Consider the following 22,500-nt stretch of genomic DNA (forward strand, 5'->3'; position numbering starts at 1 on the left):
ATGGTCAGAGCTACGTTATTATCATGCTAGCTAGCGTGTGTGAGAGAGAGAGATTAGGAATGAAGCTGCTGTTAGTTCGAATGTTTCCCTTTTCACAGTTTCTCCCAGAAGCAAAGGTGCAGGATGGAGCTGAACTGAAACTCATGACTCTACACTTCCTAGTGTGTGTGTGTGTGTGTGTGTGTTGCACTATAAACACTTCATCGCTTTGTCGTTAGCAGGGAGGATCGCCTCTGAGCCGGTCGAGGATGTGGATCCCAGCAGCTTCATTACAGACACGGTACAAAGTCTTACTAAATATATTTATTTATTCATAAAACAGCATCTGTTTAAGCTAACACAAACACAAACAGTATTTACGTCCTGTTATGTGCTACATAACAGCAGTATATGAAGTAAAAGTTAAGCTCGATTAGCGTTTGAAAAGAAAAACACTTGTGAGTATTATCTGCTGTATTTTACCTCACTTCACTACTGAATCCTGGATCCTGATTGGTCAGAAGGTGTTGATTAATTCTCTATAACAGCAGCTCTGACAGTAGCGCAGGTTTATATTAATGCACTCGTTCTGATACCTTATCGTTTCTATAGTAACAGCTCATTCACAGGGACGTGTACAGCGGACGCTCTGCTGATAATAAACAGATTTTAAAAATCATTAATACAGTGAAGTTTCCTCCAGAGTAAGGAGATGTTTATGTAACACTGAAGGAAGGAGTCTCCAGTGTCAGCGCTTTGTAACAGTCAGAGGTAAAGCTGTAACTTTAAGTTTTCCGCCGTCTTCAGGACAGAGGAGTTTACGCTTCTTTGCGGTTTCTCGGTAACATGCGGAACAAGCTGCGATTTTATTTTGTCTTATTAACTTGAAGAGAGAATAAAGAGGCTGGTGAGGGAACGAGTGTTTATAGCTGCTATAACGTAAGCGACAACAGGAACTAACTTGTTTCACTGAACATTAAATGTAACTATTAATGGTTAAAAAGTATGACCTGTTCTAAAAATTTTAATAGTTGGTGAATTGCTGTGGTGTAAGAGGAATAAAACACTCAGGGACGTGCTGTTAGAGGAAAATAATCAACTTCAGGGTGGTAACAGTAACTCTGTATAGAAAACTTTGTCCGCTGTACACGTCCCTGTGAATGAGCTGTTGCTATAGAAACGATAACGTATTAGAACGAGGGCATTAATATAAACCTGCGCTACTGTCAGAGCTGCTGTTATAGAGAATTAATCAACACCTTCAGCAGAACGGTGTAACAGTCAGGAGTGAAGTAGGTGAAGTGTTGGGGCAGTGAGTCGAGGCGGTGAGTTGGGGCAGAGTGTCAAGGCGGAGTGCTGAGTAAGTGAGTTGAGGTGGTGAGTCGAGGCAGAGCGCTGAGGCGGAGTGTCGAGGTGAAGTGTTGAGGCAGTGAGTTGAGGCGGAGTGTTGAGGCGGAGTGTCGAGGTGAAGTGTTGAGGAAGTGAGTTGAGACGGTAAGTTGGGGCAGAGTGTTGAGGTAGTGAGTCAAGGCAGAATGTTGAGGCAGAGTGTTGAGGTGGTGAGTCGAGGTGGAGTATTGAGGTGAAGTGTTGAGGCGGTGAGTTGAGGTGGTTAGTCGAGGCAGAGTGTTGAGGCGGAGTGTTGAGGCAAAGTGTTGAGGCGGAGTGTTGAGGCAGTGAGTTGAGGCGGAGTGTTGAGGCGGAGTGTTGAGGCAGTGAGTTGAGGCGGAGTGTTGAGGCAGTGAGTCGAGGCGGAGTGCCGAGGCGGTGTGTCAGGTCTTTGTGCTGCGCTGGAATGGAGATGTGTTTCAGCTTGTCCTCGCCTCATTAGCCTGAAAGTGTTTGCTCTTCTCGCTGTCCTCTTATCTGTTCAAATCCGCCTCTACTCAGGGAAAAAAAGAGGGATAAGAGAAATACCGAGTCAGTGTCAGGTGTGTGTGTGTGTGTGTGTGAGATGAATAAAAGGAGTGACGCTTTTTTCTTTTCTTTTCTCTCCCTCAGTCTCGCTCTCTGAAGTCCAACTACCCCGTTCAAGTCACTGATCCTCACGGTAACGCAGGATTTTACTCGTTTAACCCACAGCCTCTTCTTACACCTCTGCCTGAGTCAGCTCTCTTACAGAACATTAAACACGGCTAGTGCTAGCTAGCATGCTACTGCTTGGGGTTAAGTGCATGATAATATATATATATATATATATATATAAAACCTAACATGAAGCTAAAATTGACTAGCTACTAAAGTCTAATAACTACTGCTAAAGAATAAAAAGCTAAACTAAATACTAAGATATTATCACAATGCTAGGTTTAGGCCCCTGGCTAGCTTAGCTAATGTTGCTAAATAAACATATATTTTAAATTTTAAAATTTGTCTGATCAGAAGTTGTACTTTCTGCTTTAAAAATACAGTTAGCTAAAACTAGCTAGCTCCACTACGTGCTATAGCCAAAGTAGCTAAGGACACTGATGTCACATCTTCTGCTAATTACAAATATTATCAAATCACCGAGCAGTTTGTCCTTGTAAACAATCAGGGCGCGTTAGCAACCGTGATCATCCTCAAGATCAATCTATTATATAGATATATATATATATATAGCGCATGTTATGTTATGTTAAATTAAGAAAAGGAGGCTAGGTTTAGCTAGCTAGCGTTGTGGGTTGCTAAAATTGTTTGGCTCCATTACATTAGCCGGCTAGGTTTGAGAATGTTCTCGAATGTTAGCTAGCTACAGTAGCTCTATTTTAGTATATTATCTCTAAAATGTACATAGCTAGCTTTGTTTAGGGCTTTAAGGCTAATCTTCAATGTTAGCTAGCTAATCTCATATGTACAGCTAGTTGGATTGATAAATTTTTCTCTTAAGCAACTTTTAAAGATTAGCATAATAGCATACACGCTAGCAGGGAAGGTAGTACGAGTTATATTTCTTGTGGAAAGTGTTTAAATTCCGTGTAAGTGATTTTAATCGATTTATTTCCTTCACTCTTGTTGTTTAATCAGCTTCTATCATCTAATGTTTCACTTTTTAATCATCATTCGTTCATTGTTCTGTCCATAAACCTGCTCATGACACGTTTATTCAAAATGGCGGCATCATACAGATAAAAATATTACACTAATTATATTAATTATATTACGCTGCGGATTACTGCTGAGTCACAGTTAAAGTTAATCTGCATTAATTTAGTTCAAATTAATTAATAAACAGTTTTGGGATTACAATTCAATTAATATATTTTTATTTATATATTTTTAATTTTATTTTTATAATATAATATGTAAATCAATTTTTAGAATTAATTAATTTTTGGGGATTTTGCCAATGAATAAAACTTTTACAACAATTAAATTATTAAGGTATTATTAAAGTATTAAATTATTAAAGTTTTATTAAAGTATTAATAAAACCTTTTTGAGGATTATAATAATTAAAAATTTATTTTTGGATTACACCAATAAATAAAAATACATTTTTGGGAGTGCACCAATTAAAAAATATATATTTTTTTTGCGTTTCACTAATTAATAAAAATTCATTTTGGGGATTACAATAATTAATAATTTTTTAAGGATTATAATAATTAAAAATAAATTTTCACATTTCATTAATTAATAAAAATTCATTTTGGGGATTACAAAAATTAATAAACCATTTTCTGGAACATTTATTCAATTAATACACCAATGAAAAAAATAACATTTTTATAATGAGATAATGCTACTTAATAAAAATAAATTTTAAGGATTACTCTAATTAATTTTTTTTAATTATACCAATTAATAAAAATGTATTTTATTGGAATACACAGATTTTATCTAAATTTCTAAATAATAATTGTGTAACTTTGCCAATATGTTTATTTGATATTGTAGCGTATCAGGAGCCAAATATTGTGATAATTAACAAACTCTATATTCCATAGCCTTAAGATTTGTCCATTTTAGCTAAAAATATACCTGATTTTATTTTATAATTCCGTAACTGAGGTTAATGGACAAAGCTTTCCCTGTATTTAACGGCAGTAAGCTGAGTGAATGAGTGGTTTAGGATATTACGATGCTAATTAAATAAGATTGACAGTTTAATGACTCCGATGTTTATTATAAGCTCGGCTCTAAAGTCCCGCTTTCGGATCTCGGACCCGCCTCAGACATGTAGACGGTTGTTGTTGACACACGGTGGTTCCTCCCTGTACTGTTTAGATCCGCGTCTTTTCTGTTGTTAATCTTTACACTCATCACCTATTGAACAGCAAAATACCCCGTGGAGTGGAGTGGGGGGGGGGGGGGGGGTATGTGGGGGATATGAAAGGTCGCTCCTTTAATTGTTCTTCCCCATCCTTCTTTTCATGAAGGATCTAAAGCCGGGTTGAAAAGATCCACTTACAAACCGAAACTGGAATTCTAGCGCTGGTTTTCTTTAACAAAGAAACGTATTTAATCAAATCTGATCTAAATTATTCGTAATTTGTTCACATGATCGATTAAACACCAGAAATCTGGTGTTCATGATAATGCAGTTAGTTTCAGGGGCAAAAAAAATTGTAAGAGGAATAATTTCAGCCATTCAATCAGGACAAAAGTAATGGCGCCCTATAAAAGGAGGGAGGAGGAGTTAGTGTGAGTGTGTGTGTGTGTGTGTGTGTGTGTGTGTGTGTGTGTGGTAGCCGATGCTCCGCAGTGGCTGAGCTGCATTACTGGAAGATTTAGCGCTTAGAAGATTTAATGCTCTTTCACCGCTCAGTCACCATTTTATCATTTTCACTGTTTAAGAGCTTTATGCAGATTTGTGGGCGTGGCTAAATGTAAAATGTGCCATGGTAATTTACAGCTGATTGGTGTTTATCAACGCACACACACACACACACACACACATGAGAGTACGAAGAAAATCTAGTGGGAATTTTTACTACAGGTGTAATGAATACTCAGATTATTTCATTGTTCTGTACACAAACTTGCTCTTGACAATATTTAGTTTTACGTTTATTCAGTATGGCTGCGTAACAGAGAGAAAAATAACACACTGCGAATATATTATTACACATTCAACATTCAAGATTCAAAGCGTTTATTGTCATGTGCACAGTGAGGAAACCAAGTTTCCCTGTACAATGAAATTCTTTCTTTGCTGTCCACATTGAATGCCAAGACAAACACAAACATACAAACAAACATAATAAAGTGTAGCTATGTTGCAGAAGTAGAAATATAGATTATGTGTATAGAAATATAGACTATGTACATCTGTATGTGTGTGTGCAATGTTGACTTGTGTAAAACAATATTACAGTAACGTAGTAACAGTAATGTGTTCGCCTGTAGCAGTAACATGAAGTATATCTCTATGTGCAATATTGACTTATGCACAGAACAATAACAATAACAATAACAAATACAAAAACAATAGTACAGTAGCCTGTAGCAAATTGAGTGCAACTACACAGTAACAATAGCAGCTGTCACACTGACAATGTGCAAATCGAAATGAAGCTTCTCGATGAGAAATAGCAGCAGTAACATTACCAATGTGCAAATTGGGCTGTAGCAGTTCAGTCCTCCTATTCTATGAGATATGTGAGACTAGTCTGTGTCCACTGGCTACCCATTTAAAAGTCTAATGGCTGAGAGGAAGAAGGAGTTCCTTAGTCTGGAGGTTCTGCATTTCACTCTCCTGTACCTCCGTCCTGAGGGCAGGAGTGTGAACAGTCCGTATTGTCCGTATTGCTCGATTACGAGAAGCCTATATCTATCGAAATATTTTAACACACTGACGAGGCTGTACTGCGTCATCATTAAAGATTGATCTGCTTTAAGTTGCTTAAAAGTAATTAATTATAATATTTATTGTTTACAGCAATGAATAAGATCAATTTTGGGAATTAGACCCGAAAAAAGGGGCCGTTTGCAAAGCTGGCATCAGTGTATAGTTTGGTTTGTTCATAAAAACATGTACATAAAACTTTACTGAAAGATAAATGAAGTCTGACAGGAATATTAAATTAATCACTAAGTTGGAGTAGTTTGTGAATAAGTGCTATTGTTTATTCTTTATTTATTGCTTATTGTTTATTCTCAATTTTGTAGATAACGTGACTCTACAGCTCAGCTCAGTGCCTCCAGGATACCTCACACCTCCCATGGACCGAATACAGCAGGTGAGTAAGTTGTTTCATGAAATGTAACTGTAAATGGATAAAAAATGTGATGTGTGAGTCATTAATAAATAAAACAAATTCATTAATCGTTGTTAAATTGCTACGGTATCACACGTTAGTATTTTCATAGCAGCTGATTAGACATTTTATTTCTGTAAACGTTAAATAAAAGTATCACTGAACTATTGAACTTTTTCACGTTTTTATTTTAGACGCATCACGACTGTTTTGCTGGCGGTTTGTTCACAAATTTGTTTGTAATGTTGCACATCGTATATCGTAGAAATGTCTTAGAGTAGAGTGATATATTCGTGATATCACCCAGCTTTAAAGTGTATCACGTTTATAACAAAAAACTATTAGCATATTTGTAGTATTTTGTGTAAGCTGACACAAGCTCATAGCGAACTAGGACACTTTTCTCTTTAAAAGATTTGGGACATTTAACTTACGCAGTTTTTTTACGGACACGTGGAGAAAATAACGTCGGCTGCATGAGCAGGTGGGATTTTAGGGATGTGTGTGTGCGCAACTTACTAATAGATATATTTTTAATTATGATAATTCTGTTTAAAGTATCAAAAAATCATGGCCAACAGAACTGCTTGCTTTGATTGCGGAAAGATTTATTAGCAATGTTGAGGTAATATTGTAAACTGTAATTAACAAAAAATTAATAATCTTTTAATAAAAATTAATAGAACATAATCTAAACGTAAAAAATTGTGACTATTGAAAGAGAAGCTCGTAACAACAGGGTCTGGACTTTGAGTATTGTGAGGATTATAAGTACAGATACGCATAAATTTCACAAATTTACACTAATACATCATTTAACTGTAATAACAGCAAATTCCAATTATAGAATAATAAATAAATATATACAGTGCTGTGCAAAAGTCTTGGCATCCTATTTTTTAGTACAAACTTTGTTATAGATGTTTATTTTCTGACTTCTACATTATTGATTCAGTACAAAACCATTTTAGATTCCAAACATTAGTTTTCCAGCACAGAATGAAACGTTACAGAAAAATGTTTGTATGTCAGTAAAGAAAGCAGCAGATTCCATAAGAGACACTTTTCAGATAAAAACATAATGAAGGCTGCTGGGTTTCGCTGCAGAAATAAGAAGCGAGTCGACAGTCAAAGTCTCCAGAAGAACTGTGGCTGCTTCTGCAAGATGCTCAGTAACACTTCCAGCTCATTTCCTTCCAGTCTTGCTTCTTCTGCTCATTGTGCCGAAATATATACTAGATAGATAGATAGATAGATATGCAGTATATATTTATACATATATATACACACACACACCTTCTACACATTTCTACATGTAAAATGATGTACATTGTGTCCCAAAAGTCTCCATAAACAGGGGAAATTAACACTTTTTATCAAATTGTTTTTTTTTATTTATAAATCATCCTCTACATGATTGCTATTTCTTTGTAAACACACACAGAGTAACTAAGTAGGAACATTTTTGGAAGACATTTTGCTAAAAAGTGTTAATGTCTCCTCTGTATGGAGACTTTTGGGACACGCTGTATTGTTTTTCTCTCATTTTAACTCCTCTTTGCGACTGCTGTGAAGTTTCCTCCTCCTCGCCAGAGCCGTGTGATCACACAGCATTTACTACACTTCATTTCCTGCAGGAAGTTTATTCTCAGACGTGCCAAAACCCCACTCTGCAATTACTTTCTCTGGGTGTTATGCGTGTACGTGTGTGTACATGTCACACTGAACACTCTGCTTCGTTTCTACGTAAGGCTCAGACTTCACAGTTTAGCCTGTTGACACTTATAGTCATTTATTTTCATTTTCAAACAGATTTCATTGTTGGTTAATGTGTGTATGTGAAAGAACAATAACGAGGCTGCTTTAACGAGGCTAATTGGTGTCAGGTGATCTAATCAGGTCAGGTGTGAGGCAGAGACTATAAAAACTGAACCACAGCACAGAGTTCTGTTTAAGTGGATTGTGGAAAAGTGATGTTAGAGAACATCTGAGTAATGTGGTAGTAGATCTTCTGAAGAACTTTCTTTTAATGTCATTTTCTGTCACCATTCAGTTCTGATCACTTTTAGATCAAACAACCTGGTAGAAAATTTTGTCAACTCTTTTTAGGGACTTCACAGAAATCAGACATTTTCCTCTGGTGATAAATCATCTGGAATAAATTTAGAAATTACATCAGCAAGTCAAACAATTTGCTGAAAATGAATAGAGAGCTTTTAAAATATAAAAAAATAGATTCAGAATGAAATATTCTTAGAAAAAATGGTTTCTGAAAGAGAAACTCTTGGTTCCAGGGTTCAACATGGACCTTTTAAATTTCTCCCACTAGAACTAACTCACAAAACATATAAGATACTAAATAAAACCTTTTTTTTTTCTTAAAGTGTAGCTACATACCTAACTATTTTTAGTTTTAATAGGTCTTCGATAAGGTCATGTGCAAATGTCTGTGTCACTTCGTGTCAAAATTAAGAACACAGAGAAATTTCTAGCAACAAGACATTTAGTCCGTTTGGTTTCTCAGATGCGCTTTTATGATCAAAGTAACAAAAACAGCCAAATTAAATTTTACATTAAAGTATAGTAAAATGTACCTGTGAAAAAATTTATATCGATTTCATATTGTATAAATATTGTATAATATAATTGTGTTAAGTTTTTAGACCTGAGTTTGAGTTTTGTTTCAAGGTTTTTACACTGCTGCATTTTGAAATGAACCAGGTTTTAAATGAAGCACAAAAAAATATAATTTTTTTGGAAGATGAAACGTTCTCACACTGAAAGACAATTCATGCAATTTCCAACAATTAACAGGGTGATTAAGAACAGCGTGTGTTCATCAGAGCTTTGAGGTCAAACCACGACTCCTGCTGCTTCACATGGGGCTTCAATAATAAGCTTTCAGTCTGAGGAAAAAAGTTTTCCTGAAGGGTTCTTTGGATAGTTAATGGTTCTAGTTGTTGATAAGACAGTCTGGGATAAATTTAGAAAGTACAGTTCATCAGCAAGTCTAACGATTCAATCAGATCTAGAGTGGAACTTCCTGATAAACCTAAAAAGGTAAATGACTACAACTCTCAGTCCCAGGGTTCTACATAGAAGATTTAAAGGTTCCTACTGAGGAACTAACTGAGAAACCACCACAACTCGTGCTCCTTTGCATGGAGCTTCGACAATAAGCTTACACCATGAGGACAACCAGGTTCCTCAGAGGTTCTTTGCATGGTCATTCTTTCTAAATAATGTCTACAAGAACCCTTTGAGGTGCTAGATGAAACCATTTTTCAACATTGTTGATATTTTATTTTTTTTATTTATCTTTTATTTTCTACTGCAGCTTCTGTAAGAACTTTCAAACCTATAATTTCATTGTACAAGAAAGCTTGTGCATATAATAAAGTTCTTGAATGTTGAACGTTGAACATCCTGATACTCAGCACTTAGTATCATAAAATAAAGCAGTGTGAACGCATCCTTAGCTGTGGACTCGCATCCAGGAACAATAGAAGACCAGTGATCTAGTCACATGATTCACATCCAGGGCTCTGATTTGTCAGCTAGTGCTGGAACAGTTGCTTTATTTCTGTTTTTTTTAAAACTGCTGAATTAGTGATGTTTATAGGAGGTTACAGTGGACGGAGTTGTGTGTGTTTGGAAGTTTACACAACATTTAACACTGCTGACTGCAGCAAAAACTCTGGAGATAATGAACAGCTATCTCAATCCCAATTAACACTACACTACAGTGTAAACCTACAGTGTCACATGACATTTTTATTTATTTATTTTATAAAACATGAAATTAACACCATTGTCTTGTGTGGCAGCCTGTCGAAAACGACGCAAGTGCATTTATCTGTCCGGGATCCATTACTCCAGGTACGTGGAACACTTTTACCTCCTTGTATCGCTTATTATTATTATTATTATTATTATTATTATTATCAAACGATTTAACATGTAATAACCGTCACAACGTCTCCACCTCAGATCTCCAGTGCTTGTCGAGCTCCTGCGAGAAGTGCCTCTGCTCCATTCCACCTCCCAAAATCAGCGACCTGCTGGACGACGCGGACCTCCTCTACACGCTGCGATTGAAGCTCGACCCTGCGCACTACACCGTCAAGAACTGGAAGAACTTTGCCAGTCGCTGGGGAATGAGCTACGACGAGCTGATGATGCTCGAGCAGCGGACGCATGGCTCCACCTCCCACAGTCCCACTCAGGAGTTCCTGTTCCGCTACAGCCAGAAACCGGTGACGGAGCTCACCAAGCTCTGCCAGTTCTACCAGCGCATTGATGTACTGCGGCTTCTTCAGCAGTGGGTGGAAAACGACTGGCCCTCGCGTTGGAAGCGAGTACATTAGCAAAACAAAAAAAAATGGACAGCTAATAAAAGAGGGACACGAAGCTCGTGCTTTTTAGAACCAGAGTGGACGATGGTAGGCGTGTGTGTGGTCCAAACTGGTGGTGCTGCTGGATTCTGCTGTTTTTAATTTTTGGACTTTCTGGAGTATCTTTGTCAAGCAACCCGAGTCTGTATTTCTTTTCGAAAGCTTACGAGTTGTGTCGAGCCTGAAACCGGATAGTGAACTGGTTTAAATCGTTTTAACTGGACAGTGCAGCAAGATAACCCCTGTGGCTGTGGTGATGTTTGTCAATAAATAAGCGAGTAGAAGGCATGCTGTAAATAATAATAATTAAAAAACGTAATAATCAATCCATGCATACGGCGTAAAACATGCCGACTCGACTTCCTCTTACACGGATATTTACAGAGCAAGAGGTTTTACGGATTGAATACTGACCACTGAGAAACCCCAACAGATGACGTGATGTATTTGTGCAGTGCATGCTGGGTAACACAGCGACAGAGCATTAAATGCTATGGCTGACATGCAATACTGAGAAACCTTCTTAGAAGTAAGGGTTCCTCACGGGTTCTTTGGATAGTTAAACCTACTCGACTCAACAGGAAGCAATCTATTCTCAAGTTCTGCACAGAACATCAAAGGTTCCTGGAGAAGGACTGTATTTATGGATCTATGTTTCACGGACAATTTAAAAGATCCTTCAGGGATCTATGCAGAACCCTACATGCAATGCTTTATAAATAGAGGTTCCCCTGTGGTTCTTTGGATAGTAAAGGGTTCATGTACAGAGAGTTCTACTCAGAAGAATCTCTTATAAGGAAGCAATTTGTCGAGTTCTGCATAGAACCTCAGAGGGTTTAAAAGAGAGACAGCAGAAAAACCCTTTATGGTTCTTCACGCTTTATTGGTTCTGTTGATATTTTGTATTGAGAAGCCCTGCTGTTCAGAATATATTTTATAACCTTTCATGTCTGCTGATTAGAATTATGGGATGTATGACACTATTGCCTTAAAGTTAGGCCACAGTTGTCCTCATGCTGCCTTCTGAAACGATATTTTCTGTTAAATACTGTGATATATAACGTATACCGGTTATCAGCAAATGCCCCATGTTCACGCTAGCAAGCAACATGTCACTTGTGTCACTTGAGAAACAGTAGTAGATATATGTGACTTCTAAAGCTAACAAGTTAAACACAAATTAAGTACCGCACTAATCGGTGTGAAAATCGTTTGCGTGATTTACATTATGTACTTCATACTAGGATTCGATTAGCAAAGTGAGCTAGCTGCACCAGATGCGTACACTCAACCGAGGCACCAACGATCTCTGCTACTTCCTTCCAAGCTTCATTTTTCTTCCTAACGTGTCTGTGCATATTTAATGAGAGCTCGTGTACGACAGGAAAAGATAAAACTACGCTTATTCTTCCGTTTTGTGCATCAAACAATAAATGGGAACTGATTGCAGGCAGGAAGTAAAGTTGTGAAGGACATCGGGCCACACGTGGCAATAGGATTGTTCCGAGGAATCGTTCGAGACAATCGTTTAGATTTGTCGCACCGTAGAATTCAGAAACTCTCTATTCAAATGTCATTTGTCGCTTTGTTGCTCACTAGTGTGAACATGCGTAAAGGAAACACAGTGTTCATGTAGAGGCCAGTTAGAGGATAATGAACTTTTACCTTGCACTTGAAATTTTGAGTTTATTTTGGAAATGTCCCACAAATAAACTAACGATGTCGCTTGGCAAAATAATTTCATACCCCTGTTAACATTTCTAAGATTTTTTTTTTTTAATATTTGTGTTTTTCCAGGAGGTTTTAAAAGAGGCAGAACTAAAATATATGGGTTTATATATATATATATATATATAATGTATAATATGGACCATTGACAAGAAATATTAGTTATTGTTATGGAAAATTTCATGATTATCATATGTTTGATTACACGTTTATATTCTTTTATTTTTTAAAACATTCTGATATGTAAACAGGTTCCTGACTGGAGAAAAATTTTCAGAAATAATACTAATAAGCAGTGTGTTAAGTAAACTGTCACTGCAAATCCATTACTCTTGATTTAATAGTTCTTTAAAAACTTTCCCATTTGCGTAACGTGAATTGCACTTATCCATGTTTGTTTGTTTGTTTGTTGTATTTTTAACTCAAAATGGCAAGTCTGAAGTCCTCAATATGATCCTCAATATGGGCCACATGGTGTGTGTTTGTATATGTATGAGTATGTTTCATTTTTCATAAATAAATCTGATTAATATTAGATGAAGAGTTGTGATTTGAAAGCAAAGATAATTCGCTAAAGTCAAAAGAAGAACGAAACGAAAACTCAATCGTAAAGTGACGAGTAGAGACTAATGACAAATGAACAAAAATTCAAGGTAAAATTTTAATTTATTGAAAAAATACATGTGAATATTTTACAGTTACAGAAGAGGGAAGTTTTTGCAAACAAAGTTTTAACAGCATTAGTGAATAAACAGGTTTTTTTCCCATTAGCAACAATACTGATAAAATATGAAGAAAATATGTATTAAGTCTTTTAAGATCTTCAATATTATATTAGTGTTAATTGCACATAAAGAGGTTTATATTCTAAATACACTTCAAACTGTTTTCCTTCATATCATCATTCTTGTAAATATCTCATGATTGACATGTTGGTGAATGACATACTGACACTTTATACAAAATAATTACAAGTTTTATATTTATAGGACAATATATTAAACTTCACCCACGTAAATACAAAATTATTATTTTTTTTACATAATTCTGTAAAAGGTTATAAACATCTTTATATCTTTATATTAATGTCTAGTGATAAACTGTGTCTAGAAAAACAAAGACCGCCATAATAGTAATGTAAACAAAAGAAATTTAATGAAATAATAATTTTATAATTTTAGATGGTTAAAGTTTTAAGACTTGAAGCTAATCGTCCGAGTTGTTCAAGCCGAGCATGTTGTTCAGACTCAGAGAAAGTTTATCTTCTTTGCTTGTTGAGTTCACTACCGGATAGTCCTTCCCCACATCAGGATTTGTTACTTTAAATGTTCCTCGCTTCACTTTTGTAGGACTGTCTGGGAGTTCTCCGCTCGCCGAGCTCTCGACGGAAGGCGCCATGAGATCGCTCATGGAACGTGCTGCAAAAAGTCGTAGCCTTTCTTTGATGTCTATTGATTGTGTATGTTCGTTGGAATCAAGAGTTACTGTGGATGATCTCCACCCAGCTTTCCTGGGGAAAGTGGGAACTGAGATGGTCCCGGATGGTGATTCTGTTTTAGTCGGGCTGGTGTTCAGGTCAACATCTCCAGTAGCTTCTTGCAGGAGATCATCAAATCTGCTGTTGGGAAGTCGGTGTGTCTTGAACATAAGCAGACTTTTTGGATCGACGTTAGGGCTCTCAACTTTGGGGGCCGACATGCTCGCATCAGGTTCGTCAATATCGGGGGATTTTACTTTTGGACTAGAAAAATTAAATTTTTTCAGTGTTGGAAATTTGAGCTTTCCTTTAGGGGCATCTATATCAACATTGGGACCTTCGAGATCAGCTGTAGGCAAGTTCACATTGGCATTTGGAGCTTTAACATCTGCATCAATTTTTGGGGCTGACAGGCTGAGGTCTGGACTTTTGACTGATGCATTGACGTCAACTTCTGGTGTCTTAACTTTAGGAGTAGATGCACCAATTTTAGATTTTTTGAGAGTGAAGAATTTAAACTTTCCAGATGGGGCCTCTATTTCTGGAGTTTTAACATCTACATCAGGAACCTTAACATCAGCTTTGGGTAATTTCACATTAACATCAGGTCCGCTGACTTTAGCCTTAGGTAGATTTAGGTCAACATCTGGTGTGTTCAGTTCTCCAGCAACCTTAGGAAGAGAAACATCCAGATCTGCACTGGCATTCAGGTTAGGCTCATTAACCTTTGGTCCAGTGAGGTTTAATTTGGGCATCTTGAGGTTTGGCATCTTAAATTTTCCAGAAGGTGCATCAATGTTGGCATCTGGGGCCTTCAGATCTACATCAGGGCCTTGAAGACTTCCCTTTGGCAAGCTCAGGTCCACATCTGGGCTAGAAAGATTTGGTGTGCTCAGGTTAAGATCAGGTCCTTTGAGATCTGCTTTAGGTAGATCCATGTCTACGTTTGGTGCATTCAGGTCTGCATCAACATTTGGTCCTTTGACCTTTGGTCCAGAGAAGTTTAATTTGGGCATCTTGAGGTTTGGCATCTTAAATTTTCCAGAAGGTGCATCAATGTTGGCATCTGGGACCTTCAGATCTACATCAGGGCCTTGAAGACTTCCCTTTGGCAAGCTCAGGTCCACATCTGGGCTAGAAAGATTTGGTGTGCTCAGGTTAAGATCAGGTCCTTTGAGATCTGCTTTAGGTAGATCCATGTCTACGTTTGGTGCATTCAGGTCTGCATCAACATTTGGTCCTTTGACTTTTGGTCCAGAGAAGTTTAATTTGGGCATCTTGAGGTTTGGCATCTTAAATTTTCCAGAAGGTGCATCAATGTTGGCATCTGGGACCTTCAGATCTACATCAGGGCCTTGAAGACTTCCCTTTGGCAAGCTCAGGTCTACATCTGGGCTAGAAAGATTTGGTGTGCTCAGGTTAAGATCAGGTCCTTTGAGATCTGCTTTAGGTAGATCCATGTCTACGTTTGGTGCATTCAGGTCTGCATCAACATTTGGTCCTTTGACCTTTGGTCCAGAGAAGTTTAATTTGGGCATCTTGAGGTTTGGCATCTTAAATTTTCCAGAAGGTGCATCAATGTTGGCATCTGGGACCTTCAGATCTACATCAGGGCCTTGAAGACTTCCCTTTGGCAAGCTCAGGTCTACATCTGGGCTAGAAAGATTTGGTGTGCTCAGGTTAAGATCAGGTCCTTTGAGATCTGCTTTAGGTAGATCCATGTCTACGTTTGGTGCATTCAGGTCTGCACCAACATCAAGATTTGGACCTTTGACCTTTGGTCCAGTGAGGTTTAATTTGGGCATTTTGAAGTGTGGCACCTTTAATTTTCCAGAAGGTGCATCAATGTTGGCATCTGGGACCTTCAGATCTACATCAGGGCCTTGAAGACTTCCCTTTGGCAAGCTCAGGTCCACATCTGGGCTAGAAAGATCAACATTTGGTGCATTTAGGTTAAGATCAGGTCCTTTGAGTTCTGCTTTAGGTATATCCATGTCTATGTTTGGTGCATTCAGGTCTGCACCAACATCAAGATTTGGACCTTTGACCTTTGGTCCAGTGAGGTTTAATTTGGGCATTTTGAAGTGTGGCATCTTTAATTTTCCAGATGGTGCATCAACACTTGGGGCATTAAGATCCACATTAGGGCCCTTGAGTTCTCCTTTTGGTAGGTTCAGATCTACATCTGGAGCAGAGAGATTGAAATCTGGTGATTTTGCATGAAGGTTAAGATTTGGATTCTTCAGCTCAGCTTTGGGCAAATCTACATCTGGAACAGCTAGAGAACCGTCAATCTTGGGTGCTTTTACGTCCAGATTAGGCCCTTTGAGCTCACCTGATGGTAGGTTCACATCTACATCCGGTGTTTGCACATTTGCATCAACATTTGGTGCTTTTACTCTTGGGCCAGTAAGACTAAATTTGGGCATCTTAATATGTGGCTTCTTTAGTTTTGCAGATGGGGCATCAACTGTGGGAGTTTTCACGTTCACACCTCCATTGACATCAACATCTGGGACATTAAGGTCAGCATCTACATCTGGTCCTTTGATTTTTGCACCAGGGGCAGTAAATTTGGGTAGTTTAGGTAGCTTGAATTTGATGGGTGGAGCTTCAGCATCAATTTTGGGAGCATTCAGGTCTACATCTGGAGTTTTGATGTCTAGGTCTGGTGTACCAATATCACCTTCTATTTTTGGTGCAGAGAGTTTGAGATCTGGTGCTTTGGCATCTATGGTTGGCCCTTCAAGTTTAGCTTTGGGCAGGTTCATGTCTACATCCATCTCTGGTGTCTTTATGTCTGCATCAAGATTAGGCCCTTCCAACTTTGGTTTATTTAAGTTTAACTTTGGTAGCTTGAGATTGGGGAACTTGGATTTTCCAGATGGGGCATCAATATTTACTTTTGGACCATTAAGATCAGCATCTGGGACATCAATATCAACGTTTGGTGCCTTGATGCCTGCATTCACTTTGGGGGCTGACAGATTGAGTTCTGGAGTATTCACATCTGCATCAATGTCCCCCAACTGTCCTTTCACTTTTCCTTTGGGTTTCTTGAATTTGGGCCATTTAATTTTAGCAGATGGGCTGTCAGTGTTAAGATTTGGGGTATCAATGCCAACTTCAGGGCCGCTGACCTCAGCGTCAGGTAAATTCACATCCACACCTGGGGTCTTGATGTCAGCTTTGAGATTTGGTGCAGAGAGGTCAGCTTCTGGTGTCTTTACTTTAGGCTTTGAGAGACCCCAGTTTGCCTTGGGCCATTTAAATTTGCCAGAGGGTGCATCAACATCAACATCTGGAAGTTCTGCATTAAGATTTGGACCTTTCAGTTCAGCATTTGGCAAATTCCCATCTACATCAGGTGTATTGATGTCTAAATCAGTGGAACTGCCCCGAAAGTTTGGCATCTTGAACTTAGGAGTTTTATAGCACAGTTCTGGTGTCTTGAGCTCCTCTGGAGAGTTCAGCGTTGGAGAAGATATGCTGCCGTCTAGATTAGCACCTTTAAGTTTCGGCCCTGTCATGCCGTAGGTTGGCATCGTGAACTTGCTGCCGTCTCCGACTGTCAGCTCTGGTGTGGAACCCTTCAGATGCATCTGTGGGAGTTCTCCATTCACCGATGGAGCTTCGAGGTTACCTTTGACGCCTGGGAAACTTAAATTCCCATTCAACCCATGGATGTCAGCTGATGGGGCTTGAAGTTTTGGAGCTTCACCCTTCAAAAATAAATCACCAAATCTCTATGGAAAGGAAATGAAAGAAAAATCAAGAATGCATTGTAGTATATCGTCAGTATATTTGGAATTGTATTGTAGTTACTCAACCAAAACAGCAAAACAAAACCAGTTCATTTACTTTGTATAAATTGTATACTATTCTCTAATATTAATTTTAGTATATTTGAATGGTTTAGATTAAGACGTTGCTTACCACTCCAGCGTTTCCACTGGCTTTGGTCTTAATTTCAAGGTTCTCATCATAAGGATGAATGATCTTGAGTAATTTCAGCACTTCATCTTTACTGAGGTGATCCAAGTGAATTGTGGCAGCGACAATCTTCTCATCTACGGAATATCCGAGAGTCATTTCGAGAGTCATGATCATTTTTCCAACAATGAAATCGAGGCTTCTTCATGTTTTTTCATCAAAATGTTTCCTTGCGGCTTTTAGCAAGCTTAAACTGTTTCCTCATGGTTTTACGCTAAACCCAAAGCATGATCATTACCTTGCTTTAAGTTGATTGCAGGTTCTTTGATTCCAGTGTTTGCTAAGACATCACTGACTGAGATGCTCGAGGTCCCTATTTGCCCATTCTGAAAGTGATCATTAATAGAACACAGGATTATTTATCAATGTTTAAGGTAAGGTTGGAAAACCAGCATATTTACACCGAGTCAGCCGACAATGAAGCAACGTACTCACACGGTGAAGGAAACTTACCATTATCTCTTAATTATATCTACAGCTGCATATCATGGAAAAAAGGTCCTGTAATCTGTTGAAAGAAAAGGCTTTAATTAAAAAGTGCATCAAAAGTGAATCACAGCCGTTTATTCAGCTAGAATTCAGATTCAAGATGTTTTTCTGCTTTCTGACATTCCTCTCCATGGATAACTTTCCTCTCTGTCATGTGTAATACAGGTTTAGTCACACTTGGACGAAAGCATGCTAAGCGTTTGAGTGCAGTGAATCATTAGTGTTCAGCAATGTTGCACAACCAGTTGTTGGAAAAAAAATAAATAAATAAAGCTTCATGTGCATGTGCGACTTTTCACCCTGCCACAATCCTTTAAACGACGAAGACGCTTGCGTTTGAGGCAGTTTTTCTTTTAAAGATAAATTATACAGTATGTTGATATTTGTACACATTATATATTTCCACCGACCAAGAAAGGAATTTATTTATTTACTTATTTAATTTATATATTTCTGTAAAGCTGCTTTGTGACATTCCATTGTTAAGTGCTATACAAATAAAACTGAACTGATTGAATAGTTAGTTAGTTAGTTAATTGAATAGTTAGTTAGTTAGTTAACTGCTAGTAGGCCAATAAATTAAAAACACGCATGTCTAAATGTCCGAGTGATTAAAATTAAATGATTAAAATGAGTTTTTTGTAATAAATAAATGAGGTGTTTAATCGTGTAGAGTTCTGGGAAGTTCATTCTGAAGACAGCGCCATTGTGACATTGTTCTGTTTTTAAAGCAGCTTTGTTTTTAAATGTGAGACTTTTATTGTCGCTGCACAAGTACAACGAGATTCAGTGTGGAGTTCCCCATCAAGCTGCGTGTGTGTGTGTGTGTGTGTGTGTTTTAAAGAAGGAGAAAAACATTTCTACATGTGTATTAAATAAAAGAAGAAAGGAATACAATACAATTAGGACAATAGTGTGCAAATACTGTATACTTTGTACAAAAAAAAGTTTTTAAAGTAAAGTTATTTTTACAGTAGTATTGTTGTTGTTGTTGTTGTTTGTTGTTTAGATTACTGAATTATATGTAAATCATGCACAACACACACAGTCTTTGTTGAATATTTGTCTGGAGCGGTTAATGAAGCAAGCGCGATCGTAGGCAGTTAAATGATATTTATAGATTAAAAGTAAAACACAAAGCTTTGGTTATCTTAGAGGATTCTTCTCATCCACGACATCGTCAACTTCAGTTGCTACCTTCAAGGAGATGCTTTAGATGACCACGGGCAAGAAAATATGTGTATCAGATGTCATTTGTGCCATTAGAATATTAAATGCTGAGTCTTAAATGTGGGTATATGAGTACGTGTGGATATGCATGAATATACTGTGTGTATATTTATATATAATATATATATATGTGTGTGTGTGTGTGTGTGTGTGTACATATATATGAGAATGTATATATGTGTGTGTGTGTTTGTTGAAGTATAATGTATATTTGAGTTAGATTTTTTATACTTTTTGTTTTTGCTTTGTTGTTTTTTAGCTTGTTGTGTTCATGTCCTTGTTTACACTGTACAGTGAAGCCAAAGACAAATTTCCTCTTTGTATTTTTATTATTTTATTTCATAAAAATAACTAACTAACTAACTAACACTGCAGTATTTAGAAATCTCAGTAGGACAGATTATAGTTCCATTTCTAAAAATGTATTTATTTTCATTTTAAGTCCAATGTGCTGATTAAATTAATAAAATGTTTTTTTTCCCCAAGAGTTCGAGTTTAAATCCTTGTTCTAATCCTGCAGTCTGAAAGCAATTTTATTGTTCTGTATCCACGTTTAATTAATGAAGTTAATTATTTAAACATTTTCAGAGCTTAATGACATGTTCAGTTATTTATACGTATAAAATAATCCTGAAGCGTACGTCAGTAAGAATAGCAGTAAAGTGATAAAGCGTAGTACACAGTGTTCCGAGAAACTTTCATCAGAAACGCTCTGTTTCTCTGGAAATGTTTTTATTACATATTTAAAAAATATGCAAATAATCATATTTTAAAATATATGAAATGCTGCTTTTTTTTGCCACGAAACAATATTTTTAAAAAGCTGCCAGTTCATAACATGCACATCTCTCTCACCTAAAAACAAATGCAAAAGTTTGTGCCCCCTACATCACTGTTTCTATTATGCAACTGATCTAGGAGAAGAAAAAAAAAAAAGTTAAAATAAAAATTCCTGCAAAAAGATCTTCTTTAATTAATATCTTTTTAATGTGTTAACATAAACGATTTGCCCAATTTTTGTGATAATTAACTAACAGCTGTAGAGAGAAAACACACTAAATGTGTCATCGGTGTACAATAAACTTCTTTTTCTTCTTCAGTGTAAACTTTTTCACTCGATTGTTATTTAGTAAAAGAAAGAATAAAACCCAATATGAGTGTATAAGTGTGTATAATTATGATGTACAACACACAGCTGTTTGTTCCAAACATGACCATTTGACTTTTTATGGTTCTGCATTTAGCATCCAGATAATCAGGGCTTTGTTTTGGGTTCTCTTTAATTGTTCCTCATTAAAACGGCAGTCTGAAGAGCATTACTGTATGTTTGGTCGATAAAAACATTCAGGCCTTTGATTTTTTTGGAGGAAGTTGGGAAACACAGACAGCCAATCAGCTGCAAGTTTGTGCACACCATGCATATCATACAATTTTGATCTGATTCGTAAGAAATGTTGATTTATTTACATTTATAATTTTATCCAGACGTTAAATGTTAACACTATGTTTACAATAACAGGTGATGAGTCACTTGTTGCTTGTGGGCGTGGCCTGTCCAGTGTTTATTTTAGCTCTAATGAGAAGCAGTAGTAGTTTATATATATATATATATATATATATATATATATATATATATATATATATATATATATATATATATATATATATATATATATATATATATATATATAAACCTAACTGCACTAGCTAAACACACACACACACCAGAGACACCAGCGAACTCTTCTGCTTCCTTCCCAGCTTTATTTTTCTTCCTAACGTCTCTGTACACGTTTACTGAGAGCTCGGATCTGACAGGAGAAGATGAAACCACGCTTATAAGTTTATCTTCTGTTTTTGAGGGAAATAATTGCAGGTACGAGCTAAAGTCATGAGCGGGGAACTGAAGAAACGTCACATCGCACCTCACGCTCTGTAGGATCGGTCCGAGGAACCTTTCGAGAAAATTGTTTAGATTTGTCGCTTCTTTACTACAGAGTCGTAACTAATTTGCATTTAATTGAGGAAATCTGTAATTAAGTATAGCTGAAATCGTGGCTCCGTGTCGCACACGTACGTAGAAATGAAACACTCTGTCGCTTTGTCACTCGCTAGTCTGATCACGAGCTTATGGTTTTCCTCGAGGGTCTAACAGCGGCTCCTTAGCAGTCACGGGATTTAAACTCACAACCTCCTGATTGCTAAATTAGAACCTGCTCTGTTTCAGGTGAAACTTGTGATATGTTCGAATGTCAGAAGAATTCCTTCAGTCGATTATAAACAAAGCTGTGCTTTCCTGCGCAACACAAACACCCATTAAACCCTGAGCTTCATAACTTTTAAAACAGTCATTATCTACAGTATGTGTAGGGGTGTGTGTGTGTGTGTGTGTGTGTGTGTGTGTGTGTGTGTGTGTGATACATCAGCTCATGTCACTGGAATGTGAAGCATGGTGTGGGGTTTGGGGTAAAAGATGTAAAACCCGTCGGTTCAGATGAGCGAAAGCTGGCATACCTGACCCTGCTGCATACTTACACACACACACACACACACACACACACACACACACACACACGCTCAGTTTCACCTCTCTTCATCCATTCCATCGAGTCTAGTCATATTCATGAGCCTATTTGCATCTCATTAACAGGGCGTGGTGAACGACAGCTGCACAAGTTCCTTCATTCTTAATGCAGCTTTAAATTTAAACAAAATTCTAAATTAATTCTTTAAACTCTTTAAACTCTGTTGCAGCTACAAGCCGTTTCTTTTATCTTTACTGCACCGACTGAACCGTGCTTTTATACGCCGTGACTGTAAGTGTGGTGATGATTTTCATCATTTCCAGTCTGTAGAAGTGAGTGACGTTATCCATCAGAGTCGCGCTACATGATCAAAGGCTGTTTCCTGAGAGTGTAGAATGATGCGCATTATTGTTTGTAAAAGTAACGTTTTTAAAGTAACAGTTTCTAAAAGTAACCTTTTTAAAACTAACATTACTTTTAGACACAATGTTACTTTTAAATTG

General features: G+C 37.3%; 2 protein-coding genes across 3 annotated transcripts in view; one reads left to right on the forward strand and one right to left on the reverse strand.

The window, feature by feature from the left end:
- The window catches only part of edaradd (EDAR-associated death domain), a 40,415-nt gene extending 27,597 nt beyond the window's left edge, over nucleotides 1-12,818 (forward strand). The window contains exons 2-6 of one of the 2 annotated variants that reach the window (XM_026911446.3): nucleotides 219-280; nucleotides 1,981-2,029; nucleotides 6,073-6,143; nucleotides 9,989-10,040; nucleotides 10,152-12,818. In XM_026911446.3, the coding sequence (XP_026767247.2) occupies nucleotides 219-280; nucleotides 1,981-2,029; nucleotides 6,073-6,143; nucleotides 9,989-10,040; nucleotides 10,152-10,528 (611 nt within the window). In that variant the 3' untranslated portion in view covers nucleotides 10,529-12,818. The remainder of the gene's footprint in view (nucleotides 1-218; nucleotides 281-1,980; nucleotides 2,030-6,072; nucleotides 6,144-9,988; nucleotides 10,041-10,151) is intronic. The other variant, XM_026911448.3, reaches the window with a different exon arrangement.
- A 112-nt stretch (nucleotides 12,819-12,930) lies between these two features.
- Nucleotides 12,931-22,500, reverse strand: part of si:ch211-125o16.4 (neuroblast differentiation-associated protein AHNAK) — an 11,032-nt gene continuing 1,462 nt past the window's right edge. Inside the window, exons 2-5 of the mRNA XM_053237705.1 lie at nucleotides 18,207-18,261; nucleotides 17,992-18,079; nucleotides 17,697-17,830; nucleotides 12,931-17,506 (exon numbers count right to left, since the gene is read on the reverse strand). Of these exons, the coding sequence (XP_053093680.1) occupies nucleotides 13,490-17,506; nucleotides 17,697-17,830; nucleotides 17,992-18,079; nucleotides 18,207-18,209 (4,242 nt within the window). The 5' untranslated portion in view covers nucleotides 18,210-18,261 and the 3' untranslated portion in view covers nucleotides 12,931-13,489. The remainder of the gene's footprint in view (nucleotides 17,507-17,696; nucleotides 17,831-17,991; nucleotides 18,080-18,206; nucleotides 18,262-22,500) is intronic.

This window comes from Pangasianodon hypophthalmus, chromosome 10 (assembly GCF_027358585.1).
Source record: "Pangasianodon hypophthalmus isolate fPanHyp1 chromosome 10, fPanHyp1.pri, whole genome shotgun sequence".
NCBI classification, from domain to species: Eukaryota; Metazoa; Chordata; class Actinopteri; order Siluriformes; family Pangasiidae; genus Pangasianodon; species Pangasianodon hypophthalmus.